The sequence below is a fragment of the Sitophilus oryzae genome, unplaced genomic scaffold (assembly GCF_002938485.1).
Source record: "Sitophilus oryzae breed Bouriz unplaced genomic scaffold, Soryzae_2.0 scaffold_806_pilon_pilon, whole genome shotgun sequence".
NCBI classification, from domain to species: domain Eukaryota; kingdom Metazoa; phylum Arthropoda; class Insecta; order Coleoptera; family Curculionidae; genus Sitophilus; species Sitophilus oryzae.
The window spans coordinates 1,110,269-1,133,162 of record NW_022147424.1 but is presented as its reverse complement, the minus strand read 5'-3'; the positions used below and the strand labels follow the sequence as shown (position 1 = coordinate 1,133,162).

Here is a 22,894-nt window from a genome sequence, read left to right as displayed (position 1 = left end):
ATAATAAATACCAAAAAATAAGCACTTAATTACCTTATTTTGACAACACGGTATCAGTAGCCCTCTTAATTATGCCCATTCTAACAAAAAAATAAGATAGAAACAGTTAGTTTATTTTAAAATCGACGAAATACCAGAATACCATAATACCAGATCTAATAATTAAGACATTAGTAACAGTGAACAAGTAAATGAGAGATGATTCAATGAAGTCATGGTAGGCTTTGAAAAAAAGTTGCTTTTCGCGTAATAGTATAATAATAACGGATTCAAAAATGAATAAAGAAGGAAGAGTCAGTATTTTGAAACTTTTAAAGAAATTCTGGCAGTGAGTTCTACTGTTCAGTCCCAATAAATATCGAACTGCTCTCTTTTGAAGTTTGAAAATACGATCAAATTTTGTCGCGCAGCAAGTACCCCAGAATGGAAGAGCATAACGAAGATGTGACACAAAAAGGGCATAATAGACTATTCTAGAGGTTGATAAGTTCAGTTCCTTAGAAACTGATCTTAGCGCAAAACAGGCAGCGCTTAGTTTCTTTGATAAAGCTTCGATGTGTCCATTTTCACGAGTTGTCTACAACAAGTCCTAAGAATTTCATAGAGTCCACGACGTTAATAGTGGTGTTATTAAGTACAAAAGGTTGTATAGTACTTTTATATGACAAAACTTTAGTTTTTAATAGGTTGGGGCATAGGAGATTAGAATCGCACCTAAATTTAGTGATGTAAGTCACTGGATATAGTATTATATAGTGCCGTAACATCTGGGCCCCTCCGAGTGAAACTAGTATCGTTCGCAAAGAGGCAGATTTTACCGCTAATGTCGCTGATAAACACCAGAAACAAAATAGGGTCAAGTACTAAAACCCTGGTAAGCCTTCTGTTGCCAAGATATGACTTGAGCCATTCGAGCGGCACTCCCCTGAATCCATAGTATTGCAATTTGTTAATTAAGACATTATTATTTACACAGTCGTCTTCTAAACAATATGAACCAATCTCAGACGCACTCTAAAACTCCTATTTGACAAATAACGATGACATATCGGTGAAATATGGCTCTGAACAGTCTTTAATTCTATTTCTCCCATTTCCTAGAAACTTCATAGTGAGTGGTTTCAAAGTTATTTTACTATTATTGTGCTTTACACCAATAATACTCTTATCAAACTTATCTATGTTCAAACAAGATTTTTTTCCAATTCAAATACGTGTGCTGTTATTTTCCTCAATTCAGCATTGAAAATCGTCTCACTAAAATTACATAAGGATTATGTGGCTGTGAACGGTCTAATAAAAATCTTAACAGATAAGCAGAAATTCCTTCTCAGAAATCTAGCTAGAATCACAAGAACTGATAAGACTATAATATGTACGAACTATTAATTAAAAATACCGTAAGATCGCAAAAAAAATTGCGTCAAACAGTCGACAATAATTTTGACGAGGTCAAGCCCTAAATGTCATTTGCTTGACCCTAGTACAGTAATTTGCTGTCATATGTTAATTTTGTCACTATAATTAACTAAAAAAAAATCACTATTCTTGGAATATGTAAGTGGTCGAAAAATATAAATAATTATTAATGAAAACTACAAGTAGTTAGATAAATAAATGTGTGCATTCTATGCTAATATTATAACACGTAACTTATCATATGGGTAAGTACCAAAAACTGATATTTTACTTAAACCCAATGATGAAATACAAATAGCTACACACGATTCGCTCAAATAATCGTACCGTTTTTATTAGATAGTACATATGTATATTATTTTTTTAACGGTTAAGTACAGGTGGTAGAGTTGATTCAAGTATATAATCCGATATTAAAAATAGTACTTTCATAGAACATAATTTGTAATGCACTCATATACAGGGTGTCCCAGGCTGAGCGTGCATATTAGAAGTTTCTAGAGAACTAGAATATTTTGAAAATTATCCCGAGTCGAAGACGAGGGATAATTTTCCTAAAATATTCGTGCCCGAAAGAAAATTTCCAGGAATAATTTAAGCTTGCGTGGTATTCGGTAAGAAAATTTCACACCTAAATTTGAAAAAAAAAATATTAATCCAACATGACATTTTAAAATAATTTCAATTTGTTAAGTTGGCCAAGGTATTGATGTTTTTGACATATTATGTGTTTTGTCATTTTTGTTTGCGATTCTGTCATTAAGCTATTACTAGTTTTAAAACGTCTGTACGTAGAGTAAGAAGTGTATAGCGAAATGTCGCGATTTGGAAAAGTAAACCAACAAGTCATTAAAGAAGAAATTGAAAATATAAAACCAGATAACACCCGAAAAATACCAGCTTTAGTTAAATAAAGGCGGCAGAACTATATTTTTTAGAACATGGCAATTTCTTGAAGAAATTCATATGTAGGTATATCTAACATATTTCCTTAAATAAAAAATATTACCAACCTTAGTTACATCAAATGCTAAAACTCAAATGGGTAATATTTCAATATATAGACATTGTAGTTCATTCACATTATGATTGTAGATCTTATGTTTACCTTTTCAACTGTCAAAAAATTTCCACTAAAGTTTCGTGGCGCCTCGAAAAAATTTCCGGAAATTTTTTCAGTTGCCATGGTAACTAGTCAACATTAAAGCATGTTATTGGTTGAAAAGTAGAGGTGTGAAATTTTCGATTAAAAATATTTTCAATACGGCGGCACTTCCGGAAATACCGGAAGTTGACAGCAACGTTCTTACTTTAAATGGGTACAAGCATTTTTTATTACATACTTAAATTCTCTGCCATTTTATGAATTTATATTATTTTTATGATATCAAATACGCTCAGCCTGGGACACCCTGTATATCAAAATTTAAACCAAATAAAAAAGAATAAATGATAAACATATAACGAGACCAATTAAACTTTTAGTTACGTAATCGAGTTTCAAATTCAATTCAAATTTCCCGCTGGGAATTCAGTAAAAAATGACAAGTTGCCACATTTACTTATTTATTTCCTGACATTGTCATAGATATAGCCGTTGCAAAAAACGCATAGCACCCTTATTAAAATATTTTAAACGAGAAAGCGGTAGTAATAGCTAATAAGTTTTGTCGATGTAAATAATAATTTAATTGTTAAAGGCAAACCCCATTTAAACACAAAACTTTTTAATACCTACTACTATATCTAAAAGACATTTTTTTTTAAATTACTAAATTCTTAGCCACGCTTCTGTTTTTCTTGGCTGTTGTGCGTCACGTCACAGATTAACAGGCCCACGTTTGCACCACAAGGCGATGCTGCAGACCACTAGGTAGACCGGTCGTAGAAATTTATGTTATACAACTTGTAGTCAATCTACACAAATATTATCAAAAGCTTTTTTTCTTTTAAAATGTGTTCAGATTTTGTAAAAAGTTTAAGTCAAAATCGCAAAACTTAAATTTGATATGAGTTTCTTAGTTTTTAACTAATATAGTGGCGAATTACAAAAATTCCTTTTCAATGAAAATTAATCAGTTAAATAAAATAATTTAATAAATTACTACTTACTCGAATCGTTCATGCATTGATTTAAATGATTTTTTACTTCTTTATAGAGAACTAGTGAGCATAGATATTTTTTATTTTTCATCTTTTTTTTTATTTATTAAGAGCACTAATACTCTCTTTATAGGTTATTTTTTATTCTTTGAAGGATAATTGAGGAAGATATATTTCGTTATGATGTCACTAAATAAACCCTTGTATAAAATTTTATACTGGTTCTGGTTTATAATGTTATAGTATTGCATTTTCGAACAGCAAACTTTCATTCCCTATTCTACTCCCTAAGTGTATAAATTTCATAAATTCGCTTTATCTTTGTGCCAATTTTTATGTGTATAATCCAGAGGTCACCAAGTTTTATATAAATTTTTACTAACTTTACCCATTTGGTTGATGAATTTCAAATATTTCTTCTAATTCTTTTTGTAGGATTTCATTCTTCTAGACCAAATAGTAAGGAATTTTCATACAACAAACTGTTCCGACATAATTTTACTCTCTGAGAGGATGAATTTCCTAAAATCGCTTGGTGTAGCTAATTCACTAATGTCGTTTAAACGAACCTTTGTGCTAATATTTATGTATCTAAAGCTGGCGGTATGAACTCACTCCAAAAAGTATATTTTCCTCCATTTGTGATTTTTTAATTTTAAGCGAAAATTAAGTATAACATTTTAGGAAAAAGAAACACTGTAATATTTAAAAGAATAAGAAGAAATTAGTCTTATTTTGAAAGAAAAATATAGAAAAAACTCTTTCTATAGAAAAAAGTCTATACTAACCAGAATCCGGTGACATATACGCGGTCTCACCGGAAACATTACTTATTACTTCACATAACTTGAAGAATATCTAATTTTAATAATGAACACTTCAGAAAACACCAGTAAAAACATTTATTATTTGAGATTAAAACTCGAATGAAATTATAAATATTAGTTACCTATGTTGTTATAGCTTTTATAGGCCTGTTTAACGACTTAATAAGTTACCTAGCGAAAAAATCTTTGCGCGTACCTACCACTATTGTTACAGGTTAATTTTTGAAATAAAAATATGTTACACAAATTAAAAACGCTAAAATTTTAATGGTATTACTTGTGCATTATTGGCCTTATAATGCAATTAGTTGGAATTATATCTTCTTTAAATATAATTAGACTTTTTAACGACTTTTAAGTTACCTAGGAAAAAATCTGTGCACGTACCTACCGCTATTGTTACAGGTTAATTCGTTAAACAAATGTGTTACATATTATTCGTGGTATTATATTGGAATCAGCTTGGCATTAGTGGGGCACTATATGAGAAATTTTGGTATTTAATTTGTATTTTTGGCATTACTTTGGCATTAGTATACAGACATTTGTCAGCGGTTTACTCCTTGTAGATAATCAAAAAGTTTTTATAAAATTTGCTTTTTATGTCAGATCATTTCTATGAAAAATTACATTAGATTTTTATTAAAGACGCTGGGTAATTAAAACATTGACTAATAAAGCTTGTCCACTTTAAATAAGGGGTCACGCAATATCCTCCTTGGAGTATTTGGGTTAAGGGGTGTATAATAAATTAATCCTTGTTTTATAATAAAAACCATAAAACATTTATTTGTGAGTAAAATAATGCAATGGTTAGATATCTCTCCTTTATAATTAGGTGACTAAAAATACACTAAAATAAATAGAAAAAAAATCTTGTAATTATTTAGTAATTACGTCAATATTAATTAATTTACTTTCTAGTCTATTTTATTTTATGTACAAATATATTATTAAATTTTAATCTAAGCATTAAGTAATAAAACACTTGTGCCGTCTTATATCGTAAGAGGTTACGAAATATACTCCTGGTTACACCCCTTACAGAAAACAGTGTAAGGGCTGCAAATAAATTGTATAATCACTGTTTTTTATAATAAAAACTTTACATTTATATGCCCAGTATATTTTTGTTTAACAAACCAATCAGGAAAAAATCCAAAACCTACCGTTATAGGAGGTATAAGATGATTAAACTTATATGATGACAACTACTTATCGGATAACAAATTAATTACTACTGTCAGCTACTGTCTAGGTAGAATATACCTAGAGTACCTACACCTACCTATGATGTAGGTAGATTAAAGCTTATTTTGACTTTACGTCTCCCTTCGGTGTCACAAGCTGAATTTTTCAGGGATGGAAGTACAGTACATGATATGGGGACCCTTATTCCGAAAGTAGTACAAAATTAGACCGGGTAAAAGGGCACTATCATCAAAAATCGATATATGAATACCACCGTATAGAGAAAACAAATACTTATTTTTTGATCCAGTACACAATAAAGTCTTCGTAGGGAGTAATTTTTTATAATTATTTAAAAAAAAAACATTTCCATTAGCGCTTATGACCAAAAAAAACTTTAAAAAAACATGAATAACTCATTTCAATCATGCGAAAATTTGATTTAAAAATAGACTTTTTTTAATATAACTTTCATTTAACGAAAAACGAAGGCCTAAATGAAAAAAAGAAACAATTTAAAAGTTTCGCTTATGTCTTGACAAGGTATCAAAGCAAACCCCATATTTTTTGCTTTTAAACTAATAAAGATATATCAATAAACAATTAGCGATGTAATGGTTTTTGCGCGCGCGCTGGCCGACTGCCGCCGCTGCGCCGAGATTTCCTATACCCTTGTATATATGACGTCATGGTGTGGCAAATGTAGCATTTTAATTCGATTTGGGCTCCCTTATATAGGACAACAGAAACATTTTCAATGTTAAAAATACATCACGGATTCTTGTAGAGCATAAAAATTCCTAAAAAATCTATCTGAGAATAATCGAGAAATTATCTGAGAATAATCTAGTTTTTTTGCTGAATATGAAAATTTTTAATCAATAACACTAAAAGTGTATATTTTGATTTTTTTCACTTTTCAAAGCTTTCAAATATACGCATTATTGAATTGAAAAAAATTATTCTCAGACAGATTTTTTTGTAAATTTTCTGCTCTACAAGAATTCGCGATGTAAAATTTTTTATCGTAAACCGTTTCAAAGTTATGGCACTTTTAACGGAAAAAGATTTTTTTACGTGTTATTGAAATGGAAAACTTTGAATGTGCACCGACACCTTTTAAAATTGAGCTAAAAATCCTGTCTTTCATTTTAACCCAGAAATTCTATAGGTTAGTTTATTGTAGATGGTTGAATAAGCTGAAAAATGATTATGTAACACGTGTTTTCGTTTGATTGGCACTGTAAAAGTGAAACGCTTTTTCTGATAAAATCTAATATATTATAAATAAAAATAAGTAGTAATTAAATTTAAAAAAAACTACATTTATATTTACTCAAATTACTCAACATTTAATTGAAAATATTAAGTAAATATAATAATAAAAAACTGTACAGATACAGATATATTAGCGATAAATATTTAAAATATCAAGGGAAATACTGTTAAAAATAATTTGTTTAATGCATGCGCCAACGATAAGAGCATTGTAAATAACTAAATATTTAAAAAGGCAAACAGACGTTGAATAACTATTTTATAGTTTTATTAGTTAATGGAACGATGTAGGTTACGAGAAACTGTTCAAATTCACAGATTTGAGTTTTTTTTTAAAGCGGGTGATGTAGCAACAATTCCTCTACAAAATTAAAGAACTGTTACTGCCGATTGGTACATATCTATTTGGTTTGCAAGAAGTAAATGCTGGGTTTCAAAAAAGTAATCCTCTACGATCCTCCAACAGTCAATGCTAGTGTTCACACAGAGTTCTTTTGGGTCAACTTTCGTTTAGCTGAAATCAGTTATTAGAAAAAAAAATGTTGTCTTTAAAAAGCTACTGTGAACCACGGAAAACACAAATTTTCCTGCGGAAATGCGTAATTTCCAAATTTCGCACTTTAGAATAATTGAAATCTGCTATAAAAAATACATTTTGTGTTTTATTTTTAATATTTTTCTGAACATATAAACACAAAAATTTTCCTGCGAAAATAAGCTGTTTTCATTTTCTAAAGAAATTTATTAGACTTTAGAATAGCTGAAATCAGTTATATAAAAAATAAATATATTTTTGCCTTTTAGAAGCGTTTACAAACTCAGGAAATTAAAAAATTTCCTGCGGAAATGCTTGATTTTCATTTTCCACTTTTGTAAGCATAAATACATAAAAAATTATCTTTTTATCACTTTTGAACAAAAAAAATCATTTTAAAAGTGTCTAAAAACTAACTAACCAAAGCAACCCAAATCATAACCAATCTAATAATATTTTTGCAAAATCACAGTTAATTATTAAAATAGAAAAACCACAGCTTAGGAGGGTGTTAATCTAACAAAGAAAAGCTAACCAAAGCAACCCAAATGCTAACCAATCTAATATTTTTGCAAAATCACAATTAATTATTAAAATATCAAAGAAAACTGCATGATCCAATGATTTTTTGAACATGAAACAAGAATAAGTGCAACATTAGAGATACTTAGAGTTTACAAGAACCTTATTATCTTCTTCTTCTTTCCATGCCGTCTTCTCATAGAAGGTTGGCGACCACTTTTCTAAATTCTTCTCTGTCTTTTGCAACATGGAACAATTCTCCAACGCCAAGATTTGTCCACTCTCTAATGTTTCGGAGCCAGGATTTTTTCTTTCTGCCGATACCCTTCCTCCCCTCAATTCTGCCCTGCATAATATTTTGTAACAGTAGATATTTGTCACTGCGTAATATGTGTCCCACGTAAGATGTTTTTCTTTATCTTAATGATTGTGAGAAGTTTTCGTTTTCGGCCTATGCGTCTCAACACTTCGTCGTTGCTTATTCTATCAGTCCAAGGTATCTTCAGAATGCGCCTATAGAGCCACATCTCAAATGCTTCGAGCTTTTTAATCATTTGAGTCTTCAGCGTCCAAGTTTCTACTCCGTACATTAACACCGACCACACATAACACTCCACGAATCTCAACCTGATGACAAGGTTTAAATTTCTGTTTATGAGCAATGTGGAATATTTCATAAATGCATTTCGAGCCATTTCAATTCTGATCTTAATTTCCTGATCAGGGTCCATTTCAGAATTTATGGTAGAGCCGAGATATTTGTATTTTTGGACCTGCTCTAGACAGATGTCTTATTATCTATTCTACAAGAATTGTTATTCCTCCGAAATATGTTTTACCCCACCCAACACCCCTATTCGCTCCCGGGTCCCGTAAGCTTCTAAACTGAAAAATGTATGAAAAACAAAGTGCACAAAATGACATTGACACATTTCCGAAGGAATTTTTTTGTAGTTCTTTGCTCGTAAAGGCTCGTATAATACAAATATAAGTTCATTTTTCATGTAACTGATTTCTGCTATTCTAAAGTCAAAGCATTTTTTTTACGTAAAATAAAAATAAAACATTTCCGCAGGCACTTTTTTGTGTTTTTATGTTAGAAAAATGTCTAAAACACACCCCGAAGACTAGTTTTGATGTAACAGATTTCGGCTATACTAAAATTCGAAAAATGAAAATAACGCATTTCCGCAGGAAAATTTTTGTATATTTGTACTCCTAACGCCTTCTAGAACGCATATATAAAGTCATTTTTTATATAACAGATTTCAGCCAAACGAAAGTTGAGCCGTTTTTTTTTGAGTCAAACGCTGTTTTGGCTTCAGAAAAATAAGTAAACATGGAAAAACTGATATGAAAACAGTTACCGATGGTAAATTAAATTAGCTATTCCTCGAAGATTCCACAAGAATATTAAGTTTTAATCAATGTCTAATATTATTAATTACAATATAGTAAAAAAAATATAAAAGAGTAGATAGTCACTCTGGCGATCTACCATTTATCGGCTTATAATCGACGATATTGCGCCTCACGAACAAAATATACCGAAAATTATTTAAAAAATCGTCTAATTATTTATTATTTCTGGTTGTGGTAAAGTAACATTTATACTGTAGTCTGTAGCAAAGTTTAATTTACGAATTTAGTTTTGTTTTTTTAATATTAATTGTCTGAATCCCCCCTGCATAATAAATACTAGTTGAATGGATTTAAGTATCGTTTACATATTTCTCTTAAAAAAAAATAATAAAAAAATAAAAAAAAAAAAAAAAAAAAAAATAAAAAAAAATAAAAAAAAATAATAAATTAAAAAAAAAATAATAAAAATAAAATAATGTCCGTGAACCATTTTTGTTGACATCGGGTCAATTAATAATTTTACCAAGCGGATATATTGATAATGTTACCAGTAGTATTCATCAAGCAATACTACTCTTATATTAAACCAATTAAGGCCGTAAACAAACATATATACAATGTTATATACTAATTTGTTATAATAACATTAAATCATAAAATATTGTAATTATATTACTGCAGTTTAAGCGAAAAGTTAACGCGTGTTCAAATATTAATTGTACTGGCTATACGTGACAGCCATCAGACCTATTATCACGTATGGCGCAGTTGTCTGGTGGCAGAAAGCCAACCAATCAACGGCAAAGAATAAACTGTCAAAATTACAACGACAAGCATGCTTAGCGGTGACTGGTGCCTTTCATTCTACGCCGTCAAAAGCTATGGAAACCCTACTCGACTTACCACTTCAAATTCTTTTGGAGAGAGAGGCGAGATGGGCTACATATAGGTTTCTAAATATGGCACGAGAGAGCCAAGGAACAATCATGTTCATACAAAACCGACTAGTAGACGAACTACAATCGGATGAGATTCTGGGAATGGTCTCGGATCTCACACCACCAATGCAACTCTTGACGCGCACCTACAACGTCCTGTTTCCGAATGGGATAAGCCGAGAAACGGCTTATTACATGCGGAAATGTGATAAAGGATCAGGCGCAGGAATTTACTGCAGCAGTCCAAAGACTGAGATCTACCACAGTCTTGGAAAACACACCACAATTTTCCAAGCTGAGCTATATGCTATTGAAACCTGTGTGGAACTGCTGGTAGAACAGCAATACACCGGGAAAACAATAAGCATATTTTCGGATAGTGAAGCCGCGTTGAAAGCACTTGAGGCAACGAAAAGCACGTCTATGACGATTCTTCATTGTAAGGAACTACTCAATATATTAGGAGATAGGAACAAAGTGTCGCTAATATGGATACCGGGACATGTCGGCCTAGAGGGAAATGAACGTGCTGATGCCCCCGCCAAAAATGGTGCAGGCTCACCATTCGTGGGCCCAGAACCGACACTTAGCGTACCTAAAAATCTCGCAAGAGATAGGCTCTGTGAATGGGTTAGGGGTGCGACGTTTCGGGACTGGTATGACAGTCCCGGAATGGAACATGCCAAGACAATCCTAGCAGGACCAACCAAACGTAGAACAGATGAACTCCTAAAGGCTGGTAGGAACGGAGCGCGTACAATTACTGCAGTATACCACTGCCGGCTGAGATCACACCTACAGAGGATGGGACTGGTGGAAGACGCCGAATGCCGACTCTGTATGGAAGATGACGAAACAATGAAGCACGTTATGCGTACCTGCCCCGCTGGGGGCAGGACCAGGTTTGAGGCGTTTGGCAAACCCACGCTAGACCTATCAGACCTAGCAGACATATCGCCCTCGGACATAACGGCCTATGTTAAAAGGCTGGGTTTTGAGGGTGAACTTTAATGCTCTTTTTCTATTAAAGAGCTTGTAGAAACTGAGCCACAATAGGCCCTCGCGGCCGCAGTGGAGCAGCGGCCTTAGTCAAATACAAATACAAAATATTAATTCTGTGGAATATATATCAATATATTAAGCTAATTACTCCGAACCAATGGGCACTTACCCTAGTATCCTACAGGCAGAAATCTACGCTATCGAGAGATGCGTACAACTTATCTTAGATAGGAACTATCGGAAACAAGAAATAGCCATCTTATCTGATAGTCAAGCAGCGTTAAAAGCGATCAACTCAGTATCAATCAATTCGAAATTGGTCAAAGAATGCATAGAGAAGCTGAATAAATTAGGCAAAGAAAAAGTCCTCCTACTCTGAGTGCCTGCTCACCAAGGGATAGAAGGCAATGAAAAAGTAAATAATCTAGCTAGGAAAGGAGCGAACACTCCACTAACTGGACCAGAACCGTTCTGCTTTCCAAGTGGTAACCAACTCAAGGCGGAACTCAAGAACTTGGAAGATTCCATCCGCAACCTGGAATGGAAATCTTGCAATGGTCTAAGACACTCGAAGAAGTTTCTGAGGGCTTATGATCAAGAAAAATCACAGACCTTCCTGGGTCTGAGTAAGAACAATCTTCGGATTGTCACGGGGTTTTTAACAGGGCACTGTCTCCTCAATGAACACCTCAGTAGATTGAAACTAAGAAGAAACGGCGAATGCAGATTCTGTGGGGAAGATGGGGTAACACCAGTACACCTCATCACTGAGTGCGAGACGACAACCATTCGTGCCATGAATTTTGGTACGACTGATATTGGAGATGGAGAACTACCCTCTATAAAACCGTCCCAGATACTGGCTTTTGTCAAAGCCCTGGGACTGTATGATGAGTTATGATTCAAGAAAGGGGGACACAATGGATCTGTAAGGTCGAAGTGATTAACCCCCCTCCTACTCATTCTAAATTCTAAAAATTCTAAAAAATATATCAATATAAATTAACGAAATATCATCGTAATAACAGCTATTTTAGGAACGTCTAGGTTTACCTATTTCACTGAGATTTATGCAAAAAAAAACTTTGCCTCGGGTATAGATACCGACACGTTTTGGAAATAGCTCAAAACAAAACAAAATTGAACGAGGCGATAAAAAACGCCAAAAAAATCCCCCCTCGCCCTCCTCACGAGTAGTTTTCAGGTGCTTTTAAGAATTGAAAGTAGGTCGAGGCAAACCGAAGTGGATTAAGACAACTGGAAATAAATCGAAATGCGTTCAAAGTTGGGCGACGAAATGCGACCTTGACATATTTCGAATTGTTTCTGGCATACACACTATGCCATGCGTCGTCTCTTGTTGTTTTTAACCAGTTTTATTGGTTTATTTCAAAAATGACAGATAGTATTTCAATTTTATTGGTTTGGCGGAACGATGAACGACAAACGGACGCCGATGCGTATGAACTCGCCTTTAGATTTTTGACGCTTGTCAAAGTCTTGCCAAATTATAGGTTATAATTTTGTGTCAACTTATGTCAATTACTCAGCGTTTTGGAAGACGACGCATTTTGATTTGTGTTATTACGTGTGTTTTGTGTCTTTTGAAGTCAAGTGGAAGAAAAATCCGAGTGAAAATTAACTGTAGACCCAGAGCACAGTATACTCGCTGCCAGGCAGAAAGTCTTATACACCAATAAAGTTTGTATACCATCTCGTCGTAGATAAGTAAGTGCATCTCGTATATGGTAGAAGGATCATACCCTTGTATATGAATTTTTAAAGTAGCTCAACCTAATACGTTTATGGATGTAAAACACCAGATGGCGGGGCGTATTTCACAGTCTTTTACTACAGAAAAATATTTTTTGTTACTCTGAATTTTGAAGCGACCAATAAAAACAGAAGCGAAAATAAAAATCGATAATTTTCGGACTGTGCCAATTGGTTACTAATCGACCAGATACTTTTTGTCTATTAGATATACTATAAAAGCTGGTAATTATACAATTCGGCCATTGTAAATACCCGACAAATTTCGCAAGGCCGACGAGGCCGATGCTTTTCACTGATAAGAAAAAAAAATGTTTGTTGAGATAATTTTCGAGATATTTTTTCTTTCTGAATGCACATTTTTAAAGTATTTTATATTCTTTGTCCGCTTGATCTATTATACTGGTTGCACGTATCGAGGTTCTGTTTCTCCTAGTTTTAAAAAATGTTCTTATTTCTTTGTAGTTGTAGTGGTTGTAGTGTAAAATTAGATTAATTTTATTAAGTTTAATTATAATGTTTAGTTTAGAATACCAAAAATAGTTTAGTAGTGTTTTTATAGTTTATTATTTTGCAGTTAAGTAGTAGGTGAAAGGATAATTTGGTTATTTTTTCTTTTTGTTTGATTAATTAGTAAGTTTGATAATTTTTTCAGTGTAGAAGTGGTTGAAGTAGTGAAGAAGTAGTTGTGTAGTGTTTTTATAAGAGATTATATTAGTTTATTTTGTAGATGAGTAGTAGGTGAAGGTATTTGGGTATTTTTTCTTTTTGTTTTTCTTCTAATTGTAGTAATTCTATTAAGTATTGTGATAGATACACTCTATCTTCCTTCAACTTAGTTGAAAAGTGCGTTATCATATAATTTTGGTTTTCTGGTAGTAGAATATACGAAGAAAAAATCTGATCAAATTTATTTTAAATTAAATTAATCGGGTTTTATTAATCAAATTAATCTAGTCAAATAATAATAATAGTTAGTTTCTAAATACTAAACAGAGTGAGTTTCTTACTATGGGTATCTCGGAAACTACTGGAGATAGAGTTAGTTAAATGGGAAAAAAATTGCAGTTTTGTGGGGTCATAAATATGCGCCTTTCGGATTTTTCGGAGAAATTCAAGGCTTACTAGATATTTCGAAAAAAACAAATTTTGGCTATTTTAAAACTTTGTCTCTAATTCCATTATAATCTACCATATGATCGAATAAAAACGACGTCAACGATGGCTATGAAATGAAGATCGCTGTCATTTTATACCTATGTAAAATTATATGGGAAATATCATCGATCGTCAATTCATAGCCATCGCTGAAGCCGTTTTTATTCGACCATACGGTATTTTAGACAAAAACTTTTCAGATAAAAGTTGTAGATAATCACATACCTAATGAGTTTGTATTTTCTGTAATTTTTCTAAAGCCTGTAATTTTTCACATATGACACAAACATTATATTTTTTTTAAATGGAAACCATAGTTGGCCATGACTTCATAAAAAGCGCCATTTTTTAAGCTTTTCAGCGATATAGGTATAATATGTTTTTTTCGAAAAATTACAAGTTATAGCCAATTCTTTTCTTTCTTGGCTAATTTCCATACCAATAATACCTTGCCAATTAGTTGGCATCAAAAATGTAAAAAGTTTCATGTTTTCACAAAAAAAATTCATAAAATTCGTAAAGCACTCAATTTAGAATAAAATAATCTAAGAATGAAATGATTCTTTTATAAACCTGCATTAAATCAAATTAAAATAGGTATGTAACTTTTTTTAAAATAGTAATTAACAGCAATTAGCATTATCATAAATTATAAATAATGTACCAACATATCGAAATAATAATTTCTTTGTTAATACGGTTTAGAATTCTTAAAATAACAGGCAAAAATAATCCACAATTTACAATAAAATAAAAGTTTCGTTTAAATTTCTTAATCAGCTGATCACTATTAAAGTTCGCAGAAACCCTGGCTATATTATTACATTACTCTGAGGAAAATAACGAAAATAATCGATATTTTTGACTCCGCCCCGAAAGGTTCACGATTTGTCCTTCAGTTGGCAGCACATTTTGTCTAGTCGGTTGGGCAACTTTAAGAATATATAAACAAGGATCATACTAAACACATACTAAAAACTGGAGTAGCTGTAAAATATCGACATCACACGATAGGTAAATAATGGATTTTAGTACTGCAGAAAAATAATGTCAAAAGATACTGCTTTAAAAAAATTAAGATTAAAGTTAATTAATCAACCCTTAAGGTACGCTGTTTTAAAATACTTTTTACAAAAAAAAAACTGCGCCATATTTCAACTAAAGTGGTTGGGCTATATCCACAAAGTTTATATCTGACATCTATTATCGGGTCACCCTCTATATAACTCCTTAATTCAATAATTCCTTAAAACTAAATATTTACACTTTACGACGAATACAATATACCTATCTGTACACAAAATTCCGATTATACCTAAAAACGAAATTTTATCGTTTAGTGGAAAAATCGCATATAACAAAATTTCCCAATTATTTTGTTCCTTAGAAACTTTTCCCTCTTCCTAAAACTAGAATGATGTATAATACCAAATAGTTTAATCAAAACAAATATAGCGATCATAAATAAGCATTCATGGAAAAAAATCATCCAAGAAAAATTTAAACAACTTGAATGACTAAAATCTTCGAATAGTTTGTGAATGAAGTGGTTTTGAATCATTTTTATCATGACAAAATTAAAACTTCTAGAGAAAAATCTGACAAAGACTAACGAGATTAACAAGAGAAATTAAAAAAAAATGATACCTGGATTGAAAACTTAGCCGTTTGCGGATTTCCAATAAAAAAAACAGGTATTACTTAATACAGTTGAAAAAATTGTGTAGAAGAAGAAAAATTCAACGCGCTGTTTACTAATGGAAGCATGGTTTTATGAACGGAAAAATTTAAAAATATTTTTACAAGATACAGAGTGTCCCAAATAAATAAAAAATATCAAAGTTGTATTTTTTTAAATGGAACACCCTGTATATTATTACATTTTTAGTTTCTACGATTAAAATAAAGGTAAATTTGATTAAGGTTTATTATACTTAAACCTTACCGTTTTTGAAATATTTTGAATTTTATGAAATTGCAGTAAAAATCTTTTGCAGTATCAATGTTTTTAATACTAAATATTTAATGAAGTTTATTTATTGATCAGTTATTGTGTTGCAATAATAAAAATAATACTACCTTATACAGAGTGTCTAAAAATTTATTTTAAATAATTATTAGCTTCCAACGGCAATAACTTCTTTAATTTAAATGGAATGCCCTGTATATTTTAGGAGAATCAGATGCACAATTAAATTGTCTATCAAATTGTATTATACCATTTTTTACCTATACCTTCAAGTTTTCGTAGAAAATGCATTTTCTTATAATTTAGACCTCATTTATCAATATATCCATGGAATATTGACATTTTAGATTGTTTTTAAAGCAACAAATGTACAAAATGTACAGACTAGTGACTAGTAATATTATCGTTTTTAGCAAAACGATAATATTACTAGCCCATTTGTATGCAAAAAGAAAACTATTTAAATCTTTATAAAAGAGTATACCATTAATTAAATATAACACCATTATTTCCGCCCATATACTAATTAATTACATACTTAATTGTGTTCGTTAATAAATTATTATAAATAAATGTGGATTTGAGTTAGAAATCAATATAATAATAAGTTATCAAATTAAAGTCTCTGTTGTTATAAATAAGCATTTATTAAAAAATGAAATATCATTTTTAAGGTGTTACTTTTTATCACACTGTCTAATGCCCATACAAAATTCAGTTTTTTAGTATTTGGAGCAATTATTATTAATCAACGCAAACAGTCAGTTAATGTAATTTGAATACTGGAATCATATTAATTGATCCTCTTTAACAAATATTTAAACAGTTTTTTTTTTATTTTTTAATGAAATAAACAAATTATATCGACAATATTAGTATCTGTACTCTTTAAAAATTTGGTACATCTTTAAAAATAATCTAAAATGTCAATAGTCCATGGGTATATTGATAAATAAGTTCTAAATTACAAGAAAATGCATTTTTTACGGAAACTTAAAGAGATAGGTAAAAATGGTATAATATAATTTGATAGACAATTAAATTGTGCATCTGATTCTCGTAAAATATACAGGGTGTTCTATTTAAATTAAAGGAGTTATTGCCGTTTGAATCTAATAATTATTTAAAATAAATTTTTAAACACTCTGTATAAGGTAGTATTATTTTTATTATTGCAACACAATAACTGATCAATAAATAAACTTCATTAAATATTTAGTATTAAAAAACATTGATACCCTTGGAGAAATGAAGCCTTAAAATTTTTACTGCAATTTCACAAAATTGAAAATATTTCAAAAACGGTAAGGTTTAAGTATAATAAACCTTAATCAAATTTACCTTTATTTTAATCGTAGAAACTAAAAATGTAATAATATACAGGGTGTTCCATTTAAAAAAATACAACTTTGATATTTTTTATTTATTTGGGACACTCTGTATCTTGTAAAAATATTTTTAAATTGGAGCTCTAATAGTCCTTCAACAAACCCCAAACTTACAATTTGTAAAAACTCATCGTTTAGCTACAATACTCCATGTCGTATGTGGTGAACAACCCTGTATATACCCATAAAATATTTTTTCCACTTAATGATTTTTTTTAACTGATATAAGTTTTCATAGAAAAACTCTATCAGACGTACCTTCGCCTTCCTAAAAATCCTTTCCTCGTACGATTTTCAGTCATTGTAAAATCAATATTTTACAGCCGATAGATATTTTAATCTAAAATAAAATTCAACTCATCTTTATTAGTAAGATATGAAATTGTGAAAAATTACGCCACTTTTAGAAATAAATAATAATACTATAAATTATTATTAAAAAAGGTAGTTGAACTTCGATACTATATAAAAATTAATTCATAAAAATTTGTAGTTTCATTCATATTATTATTATCATGATTAATAATAATTAAATTCAATGAATAAGTGCAATTTTATTATTGGTATTGGTATTGTTTTTACTTTATTTGATAGAAAATCACACTCTGAATAGAATGACATATCATATGTCAACTTTTGACATTTTCGCATATGGTTTATTTGAAATTGAAACATGCGGTTCATAACGACAATTTGACTCAAAATACCAAGTGAGTGGTATCAAATTATTCGTAAAAAAACGCTTTTTCCAAATATGCTAATGAGCCACCCTCGTTCCCTTTGAAAAAATTGAGATATGATTACAAATACGATTTGAGCATTTTCTAACTCGCCAGGACAAGACACTAAAAAAATTAGACGATCAAATCTATTTTTCCAAGGCTCCTTGATGGAGAATTAGTGTTTTTAACATAGCCATGGCACTCTAGATTGAATTTTAAAATACAATTTTTTAATAAGCGAGAATGTCAAAAGTTGACATATGGATATGTCATTCTATTCAGAATGTCATTTTCTATCGAATAAAGAAAAAAAATACCGAGATTGCCATTTAAAAATCAAAAGTTGTCGTCATTTTCGGTGAAATAGGAAGTGACCAAAAACAATTGAATACGCCAATCAATCCTAATTTATGTCATATACTAACATACCAAATCTCGTTTTTTTAACTGAAAAAATAAAAAAGTTATAGGGGTGAGTCACTTTTCAGACGCACCCGGTATATATTTTTTTATTTATTTATTAATAGATATCTCTGAAACTATCGAAATATATTTATAAGTACATATCTTAGGATTATGAAAAGAAACCAAAAATGCAATAATATACAGGGCGTTCCATTTAAAAAAAATAACTCCGGTACACTCACACTTTTTTGAGCCATATTGTAGAAGTTAAAATATTTTCTTCAAATACATTCTAGTACCTACATACTTTAGGACTGCACTTAAAAAAAATTCCCAAGTTTTTTATAGGAGCTACAGAGATGCCCGACGCACTTTTTCCGGACCCTGTATGTGAAATAGTAATGTCGAGAAACAACTGTGATATTGTGGTCTATATTCTTCACTTATCTTAAATACTTACACATCCATTGTGGTTTTCCAGGTCTACCGGTCTTCTTAAGGCTTTCAACACGGCGCACATTCTTTTTACTAACATCAGATCATTGTTGATAACACCTTCGTGAATAGGCCTGGAAAATAAACAAGAATTATATCGATAATAATTCCAAGAATCTTTTTTAAAATCATGATAGATGCTTATTAGTATTATGTTTAATTTTATTAGATACTAGCATGTACCCGCGACTTCGTTCGCGTCGAATTAATCATTTGTAATGGTGATATGATAAAGCAAAGCAAGAATTTCCATTAACATACAAACTGGAGCAGAATCGTGGTTAATCAATTGCCCAACTTTTTGGAACACCCTGTATGATTTTTTAAAAAATTTCAAAATATGTAAAAAACAAAATAAATTATACGTGTCCAAGCGTTTTCCCGAAAAACTAACCGTTTTTTAAATAACAAATATTGTAATATTTGAGGGGCGTTTTCACCCTCTTGGAATTTGAGATTCGAGAAACCCTTCCTTATCGAACCTCTACACTCCACAGTCAATCCGTTTGCCAAAATCAGCATTAAACGTCAAGCAGCTTAAGCAGAATCGTGATTACTCAATGGTCATATTTTCTGAAACACCCTGTATAAATTTTTAAAAAATCTTAAAATATGTAAAAAAGAAAATAAAATATACGTGTTTAAGCGTTTTTTCGGAAACTTAACCGTTTTTTAAATAAAAAATATTGTAATATTCCACCCCTCTTTTTACCCCCTTAGGGGATGAATTTTAAAAAATCCTTTCTTATCTCACGTAAACATCATAAAAGGAACCCCTGTGCAAAATTTCAGCTTTCTAGGGTCAAGGGTTTGGTCTGGGCGTTGATGAGTCAGTGATCAGTCAGGACTTAGAGATTTATATATATAGATTATCACAACATATTTATTAGACAGCCAGTCGACTTACAATCATTTACATGGAACTCTGCGTACGTCTACCTATAAGCGATACCAAATAAACTTTTAATTACGTCATCAAAGGCGCGATTTTTAAATTCATTGTTACCAATCATGGTCATATTTCATGCTACATAGGATCTGCATTTGCCGCACATGGATCGTGCACATCTGATTCATGAGATTTTTGTTTTTTGTCATTTCTTCATTGACATGTGTTTGCAATATACCACATCTCTTTCTTTTCTGGTATTGATTCTTCAATTTTCTCTCTTCTATAAGTAAGAGATTCAGAATCGGAGTTATTGTTACTCTTCGGAGAAAAATCAATGTCTCGATGGTCTTCATCTCACTTAAGCCTATTTAAGGTCATCAAACCACTCAATTAATGCTTCCTCAAAATTAGCGTCCCAGTGAGGCACACTTTTTAGACTACCCAGACTATCCTAATAATGAAAAATTCTTGGCGTGGTGGTGCCACACCAATGAAACTTTAGCCTCCGCTGGTAGGAACAATACTTGATAAAATAAAATGCGTTTTAAACAGTTGCATGTTGGTACCCTAACTTAAAGGTAAATGGAGCGGCAAGGCCTAATTCTTAAACGTAAACATTTTACAGAGGTTTAAATTTTGATCAGGGTCCGCGAGACCCCACCACGCCAGTAGGGGTTAAGCCATTCATTAATACTAGATAGACTCTGTTTTTTTTCTCAGGTAAGATTGACAAAAGAAAGGCAGATGACGTCCCATACCAATCTATTTATTTTACTAAAAAAAGTTTCTAATAATTTTTAAGTTAACTATGGATGGGTTTAAATATAAATTCGTCATGCGTCGTCACTTGTTGTTTTTAACCAGTTTTATTGGTTTATTTCAAAAATGACAGATCGTATTTCAATTTTATTGGTTTGGCGGAACGATGAACGACAAACGGACGCCGATGCGTATGAACCCGCCTTTAGATTTTTGACGTTTGTCAAAGTCTTGCCAAATTATAGGTTATAATTTTGTGACAACTTTTGTCAAATACCCTGCGTTTTGGAAGATGATGCATTTTGATTCGTGTTATTACGTGTGTTTTGTGTCTTTTGAAGTCAAGTGGAGGAAAAATTGAGTGAAAATTAACTGTAGAACCCAGAGCACAGTTTATGGTTAATACTCGCTGCCCAGGCAGAAAGTCTTATACAGATACACCAATAAAGTTACTATCAATAAAGTTCGTATACCATCTCGTCGTAGATAAGTGCCTCTCGAATATGATAGAAGGACCATACTAAACACATACTAAAAACTGGAGTAGCTGTAAAATATCGACATCACACGATAGGTAAATAATGGATTTTAGTACTGCAGAAAAATAATGTCAAAAGGTACTGGTTTAAAAAAATTAAGATTAAAGTTAATTAATCAACCTGTGAGGTATAAAATTTGGTAAGTGTTATCATTAATAAAATAGTTTGTTTTATTTATGTTGTGTTTATTTATTCCTGCACAATATTACAAATTTGTATTTGTCCATAAGTTATATTGATAAATATAATCATAAATGCGGGAAGTTTCATAAAGCTTGAAAGTAAGAAATAGTTCTTTTTTCAATTATATTTTTTGGTATGTGGTGTCTTGTTTTTGTTTGTTTTGTATTAACACATACCGTTTTTTATTAAATAAAATAACTCGATTACATTTTTACAGTTTTATATAGTTTTTCTCACAATATTTTGAAGATACTTGTCAGTCAAATTTTAAATACATATATTAATTTCCTGCTATGCGTTCCAGTTGTACCAACTTATTTCTTTGTAAAATAAAATAAACTACTTTGAAATTAAAACGACAGACACATCTATCACTGTCAAGGATCTTCTCGTTGGACAGACTATAGATCCGGAAGAATAAAAATAAATTTGGAAAGAAATTGATTATATTTGTCACCATTTTTATCACAACTTAAATAATTATAATCCTTTTAAGGCATTCTATATTATCTGATCCGATAAAAAAAATTATCACAATGAAGCTGTGTTTACAGGTAGGCACTTTCATCTTTGTTCTCTATGAACAACCTTAATTTTATCTTTTTTTATTATTAACAAAAATTCACAGAATAACGCATATAAAATCGATTAAAATACGCACATGATAATGAATAAAAATATTTATTAATAAAATGCTGAATCAGTTCTTTAAATTGTCTTTGAAAATTTATATTTTTGTTTATAGAACTTCTAAAATCGACTTTGACACTTGGTATATTAAACAGCAGTATAACTACATACCTGTTACCTATGTAAATAGGTAACAATAATAAGTATATATTTTTTAAACAATACCTACGATGCTACATAATCAAAACAGCTGTTGAGTTTACTAGGTAATAATATCACTGATTATAATCATCTTAACTTGAGTGGTCACAATATGGCTCAGGATTTCACAACATAGAATGACAGTTAAATTTATTTACAAAAGTTCTTTGTAATTAATTTCTTAGAAATTGAGTTATTAATACCAATTTAGGTTGTAACAATTAAAAAAATATTGAAAGACGCTACATAACCACTTAGTCATTTCATGAGTTTACATGATTTGACAGTGTCACTCTGGTGTCACTTTTAAAAACAACATTTTTTAAGGAAAATGTCAAAAGCAAAAATCAAAATGTCAAAATTTTATAGTTTCTGTTTAATTGGTAATATTGCTATTTACAGTAGAGTCGATAATAAAAAATTACGTTCAAAAAAATTAAAGTAGTCAAAAAAAAATTGGCACCGGGAGGCACGTATAGCCGCTCATACAAAAATATGTTAATAAAAGGTTGGTAGGCAGTTCTTTTAGTTTCAAAGTAAAGGAATTTTTCCAATTTTTTTTTTATCTCAAAAACTGCGACTTTGACTGATTTTGATGTTATT

The 22,894-nt window shown here is 31.0% G+C and overlaps 1 protein-coding gene across 1 annotated transcript in view; it reads right to left on the bottom strand.

Annotated features, from left to right (window-relative positions):
• LOC115888661 overlaps nt 1-22,894 on the bottom strand; it is a 53,920-nt gene that overhangs the window by 16,213 nt on the left and 14,813 nt on the right. The window contains exon 3 of the mRNA XM_030908441.1: nt 19,053-19,161. Within this exon, the coding sequence (XP_030764301.1) occupies nt 19,053-19,161 (109 nt within the window). The remainder of the gene's footprint in view (nt 1-19,052; nt 19,162-22,894) is intronic.